This window comes from Calonectris borealis, chromosome 25 (assembly GCF_964195595.1).
Source record: "Calonectris borealis chromosome 25, bCalBor7.hap1.2, whole genome shotgun sequence".
Lineage (NCBI taxonomy): Eukaryota > Metazoa > Chordata > Aves > Procellariiformes > Procellariidae > Calonectris > Calonectris borealis.
In genome coordinates this window covers 4,643,030-4,644,157 of record NC_134336.1, presented here as the reverse complement: position 1 = coordinate 4,644,157, position 1,128 = coordinate 4,643,030, and the positions used below count along the sequence as shown (strand labels likewise).

At 78.7% G+C, this 1,128-nt stretch overlaps 1 protein-coding gene across 1 annotated transcript; it reads right to left on the bottom strand.

The window, feature by feature from the left end:
• Positions 1 to 331: 331 nt before the first annotated feature.
• Positions 332 to 847, bottom strand: TRNP1 (TMF1 regulated nuclear protein 1). Its single transcript, XM_075173874.1, has one exon. The coding sequence runs from the start codon at positions 845 to 847 to the stop codon at positions 332 to 334; it is 516 nt and encodes a 171-aa protein (XP_075029975.1).
• Between the last annotated feature and the right edge of the window lie 281 nt (positions 848 to 1,128).

The following is a 1,128-nucleotide window of genomic DNA, read 5'->3' as shown; positions in this document are numbered from 1 at the left end:
TCCCCCCCACCTCACAGGCTCCCTCAAACCCTGCAGGGTCCCAACCCACCAGAGTCCCCAGGACCCACTGAGTCCCCCAAACCCTGCAGGGTCCCGACCCACCAGACTCCCCAGGACCCCTTCAGGGACCCCAGGACCCGCTCAGTCCCCCAAAGCCTGCAGGGTCCCGACCCACCAGACTCCCCAGGACCTCTTCAGGGACCCCAGGACCCGCTGAGTCCCCCAAACCCTGCAGGGTCCCGACCCACCAGACTCCCAGGACCCCCCTCAGGGACCCCAGACCCCGCCAGGTCCCCAAGCCCCCCAACCCCTGCAGGATCCCCGTCCCCCCCTAGGCGGGGCTGCGGGGCGCGGCGGGCAGGCGGCGGGCAGCGGAGGCCGGTGCGGCGGCGCCGCGGGGGCGGGCGGGGGCCCAGGGGACGCAGCTGCGGAGGGCGCGGGCGGCGGCCAGGAGGGCGGCGGGGCGGGGGCGGGGGCGGCGGCGGAGCCCCTTCTGCAGCCGTTGGCTCTGCGCCGCCAGCGCCAGCTGGGCCTGGGCCACACCGGCCCCCAGCCGGCCCAGGGCCTCGGCGCGGGCGGCCAGGCGGAGCTCGGCGTGCCGCAGGGCGCAGTGAACCTGCCGGACCCGGCCTTCCAGCTCCGCCGCCGCTCGACGGCGACCCTCCGCCGCCACCAGCCTCCGCCGCGCCGCCGCCAGCTCCACCGACCCGGGGCTGCTGCCGGTGCTGTTGCCGGTGCCGCCGCCGCTGTTGCTGCTGGTGTTGGTACCGCCGCGATCGGGGCGCTGCTCGTCGCCCGCAGCCGGACCCGGACCCGGACCCGGAGCCGCCGCTGCCGCCGCCGCCATGGGAACGGGAACGGGAGCGGGGCAGCGCCGCGGCGAGGATATATAGCCCGGGGGCGGCGCCGGCTCCGTGCGGCTCGGCCCCGCCGGGGGCGGCTCCGGCACCGGCTGCGCACCGGCACGGCGGGGGGGGGGGTGGGCGCGACCCCGGCCCAGCCCGGCCCGGCACGGCACGGCCCCGGCGGGGGATGCTCGGGCTCGGTATGGCCCGGTACGGCATCGGTACCGGCACCGACACAGCCCCGGGCTCGGTACCGGCACGGCCCTGGGCTCGGTAGACCCGG

What these genes read in the sequence shown, in the direction of transcription:
- TRNP1 (XM_075173874.1), bottom strand. Translation starts at nt 847, where the DNA reads ATGGCGGCGGCGGCAGCGGCGGCTCCGGGTCCGGGTCCGGGTCCGGCT.